Raw genomic sequence first — 3254 nt, 5'->3', positions numbered from 1 at the left:
GGGGGGGGGGGGGGGGGGGGGTGGAGGTAATGTTGCTCAAATAATATTGCATACCACTGGTGAATAAACGCCAATCAGTATGTACTCCCAGATATGGCCTCCAAGGAAAGGAGCAAAGAAAGCATAGAACGCCACCACTAGCAAGCAAAAGACAGTAATTGCAACGACCTATATGTAAGCAAAAAACTATTAGAAAGCAGCTCAAAACTGATAATAGGCGGAAGAAAAAAAAAAAGACTTGAAGCTTTTGAAGTACATTCCTGGGTTCAACAGTAGTAACCAATGTCACAAGGGGAAAAATCTAGCAGATAGAGTATATGTATCAACACATGAATTTCTGACCCACATATTTTAGACTTAATGTTGAATTAAACATCAGACTTCTCTATTTTCCTAGGTTGAGGATAAAACTCAGCAGGAACAAAAAAAAAAACTAAATGTTCACAATACATGTTATGCCAAGTAAATACTTTGGTTCACGTCATTGAGCTCATCACAACCCAAGTGAATAGTTAAGTGCTTGGGGATTGAAAGAAGTTGATTTGAAAAACTATTTTCTGTTTTTCATTACAAAAATTTCGTCCACACTGTTCTCTTCGACAGCTTGTTTCTAGAACAGCTTAACGTTCAAATCATAAACAGTAATTTTAACATCCAGAAAAGAATCTTAAGAACAGTTTCTAATCAATTTTTATAAATAACAAGATTAAGAAACCCCTCGTATTTCCTTCCTGCAAGCTACATCCCAGAAAACCAATCCATTTCCAACTTTGAGTAAATGATCCAACATAGATGCCTATCCCTCAGCCAATTCTCCAAGCCCAAAAATGGGAGAAAAATAGACCACGAACGAAAATCCCATCGAGATATCAGAAGCCACAATATCACACAGGACTCGAGAAATTAACTATTCTAAACTTATTAGTCTTGAAAGTAGCCTACCAGACCAAATCCCAGTCTAACTACCCAACGAATCACAGTAGGAAAAACAGAACCAAAAAAAGAAAGTCTCTACATCCACACTCGGAAGAGAGTAAGAGTAAAACAACAGAAAATCAGCAACGAACAAACGCAAAGAAAATCAAATTTACCCACCACAACTCAGCCATTCCCCGAGAGAGAAAGCACACATTGGCAGAACAAAACCCTAAAACAGCCAAACCAAAAAACCCACAACAACAACAAGAAACAAACTGAAGACGATCGCATGGGTGGAATACCTGAAAAGTATGAGCAGGCAGTTGCCATCCATGTTTCCTCACCATAACTCCACAATTAAAACACCACAACGCACACACTGCCGAACAAACCCACTCCCACACTGCCGTCGGCCGGCCGGCGAGCAGAAGAGACAGAAACCAAAATCAAAATAGAGAGAGAGATACAGTTAATGTGAGCTGCAGATGAGAACAAGTTGGTGAAAAGAGATGATCAAAAATGGTAGCGGCGAAGTAGTGAAAAGGAACGGCAGATGGAAGAGAAGGGGGGCCGTCAAGGCAAAGCGTTGACAAAGAATCTGAGGAATAAGAGAACGGGGTTTAAAATAGTTAAATCTGAAATTAATAAATAAATTGATTAATTAATTGGATTTTTAATTTTAATTAAATTATTTAATTACCTTTAGGTCTTTAATTATGTGGTTAATTAATTTAATGCGTGGAGCTGTGAGTTGGAGGTGTTAGGTCTAAACACGATGAGATGAATTCTTTTTGTGGGAAAGGAAGGAAGAGACGTTATTTAATGTTCGCCGTTTTGTGGGTCCCATGCCTATTTTCTTTTTCTTTTATTTTATTAAAATCTTTTAATTTTAGATTTTCATGATTAATAGATTTATAATTTTTTTTTTAAATTTAAGTTATTTAATGTATCCCATATGATAATCCTAATTTTATCTTAAATTTGATTTGAATCTATTATCTTTTAATTTAAAACGTATATCCAATCAGGTGAGTTGTGCTCGTTTTATTTGTTCTAATTTATTTATTTTGTTTAATTATTTAAAATTGAGTAATTGTTTAATGACTAAATCTTTACTAATTTATTCGATAATATATATTTTATGTCAGTTATTTATTATTTTGGACGAGAAAAAATAAATAAATGACCAAAACTTTGACTTGACAAATTAGGACTAAATTAACTAGATAAATAAATTATCTCACCCCATTTTAATCGTAGAAAAAAAAATGTCATATTCTAAAATGTCATCTATTTTGAATTAGATATTTGTTATTTATTATATATTGGACGTGCATCATAATGCATTTGAATTTAATAAAATTTCAAACTAATGCTTAATCAATTATATGTAATAATGATGTAAATTGATTGAATAAGACGCGACAAATTAAATGAGATATCTTAATGAAAGTTGTATTATTAATTTATTAAAGTCTAAATAATATATTTTTTTTTTGTTGTAAGTTTATATATTAACTTTCATAAATTTGTGGACTATAATTAAATAAACTAACAAATTTAGTGATTATATTTAATTTTTTTTTTCCAATTTAAGGAGAGTTTAAATTTATAATTCAAGCTTATATTAATTAGATTAAGACACATATTAAGAAATTAATAATATTTTAAAATATTATGTAATTTTGAAATCTTTCCATCTGTAGTTATTTATTTAATTTCGGTGGCGATCGAGCAGGGCGTTTCTGCACGCGCCGTCTGTCTTAAAAAAATGCCGGCAAAATAATAAATAAATAAATAAAAACGAAAATGGGCAACGCGCCAAGAGGAGGGGTAAAAGTGTCCATTAAAGAAAAACGGAAAACGAACTGAGGGCGAGTGAGAGAAAAGCGAGTGAGGAATCATCCAATCTCAAAGAGAACAAACATCCTCTTCTGGCAGCGGCGAGTGGTTTACAAACCCTAATTTCCCAAAATTTCTCAACTCGTTGCCCCACTCGCGGTGTCAACCCCCACTCGCTCGCCCCTTTGTTTCAGCTTCTTCACTCTCCCAGAGATTCTCCAGGTCCAACTTTTTTTTCTTTTTATTTCCCTCTTCATACCCAATCACCTTCCGCGTTCGCGATCTTCTCTTTCTTTCATTTTTTTTTCTTTTTGATTGTGATTTGCTTGAGATTTTCGCTATGTTGAATCTTGTTGGGTTTGGTGTATTATTATGCTCGTGACTGTGTGTGGTGGAATTGTTGTCTGTAACGGTAGTGTTGATCGTTCTTCGAGAAAGAGCAGGGAGAATGGAGGTCGGTGGTTCCGGTTTTTTTTTTTTTTTTTTTTTTTTTT

General features: G+C 33.9%; 2 protein-coding genes across 2 annotated transcripts in view; one reads left to right on the top strand and one right to left on the bottom strand.

Annotated features, from left to right (window-relative positions):
• LOC111447378 (probable protein S-acyltransferase 19) overlaps positions 1–1515 on the bottom strand; it is a 6502-nt gene extending 4987 nt beyond the window's left edge. The window contains exons 1-2 of the mRNA XM_023086523.1: positions 1221–1515; positions 55–168 (exon numbers count right to left, since the gene is read on the bottom strand). Of these exons, the coding sequence (XP_022942291.1) occupies positions 55–168; positions 1221–1265 (159 nt within the window). The 5' untranslated portion in view covers positions 1266–1515. The remainder of the gene's footprint in view (positions 1–54; positions 169–1220) is intronic.
• Positions 1516–2821: 1306 nt separating this feature from the next.
• Positions 2822–3254, top strand: part of LOC111447376 (protein FAR-RED ELONGATED HYPOCOTYL 3-like) — a 9217-nt gene continuing 8784 nt past the window's right edge. The window contains exon 1 of the mRNA XM_023086520.1: positions 2822–2982. The gene's annotated coding sequence lies outside the window, so the exon portion shown is untranslated. The remainder of the gene's footprint in view (positions 2983–3254) is intronic.

This window comes from Cucurbita moschata, unplaced genomic scaffold (genome assembly GCF_002738365.1).
Source record: "Cucurbita moschata cultivar Rifu unplaced genomic scaffold, Cmos_1.0 Cmo_Scf00009, whole genome shotgun sequence".
Classification (NCBI taxonomy): Eukaryota; Viridiplantae; Streptophyta; class Magnoliopsida; order Cucurbitales; family Cucurbitaceae; genus Cucurbita; species Cucurbita moschata.
The sequence above is the reverse complement of the archived record's forward strand: the minus strand, read 5'-3'. Positions and strand labels throughout refer to the sequence as shown.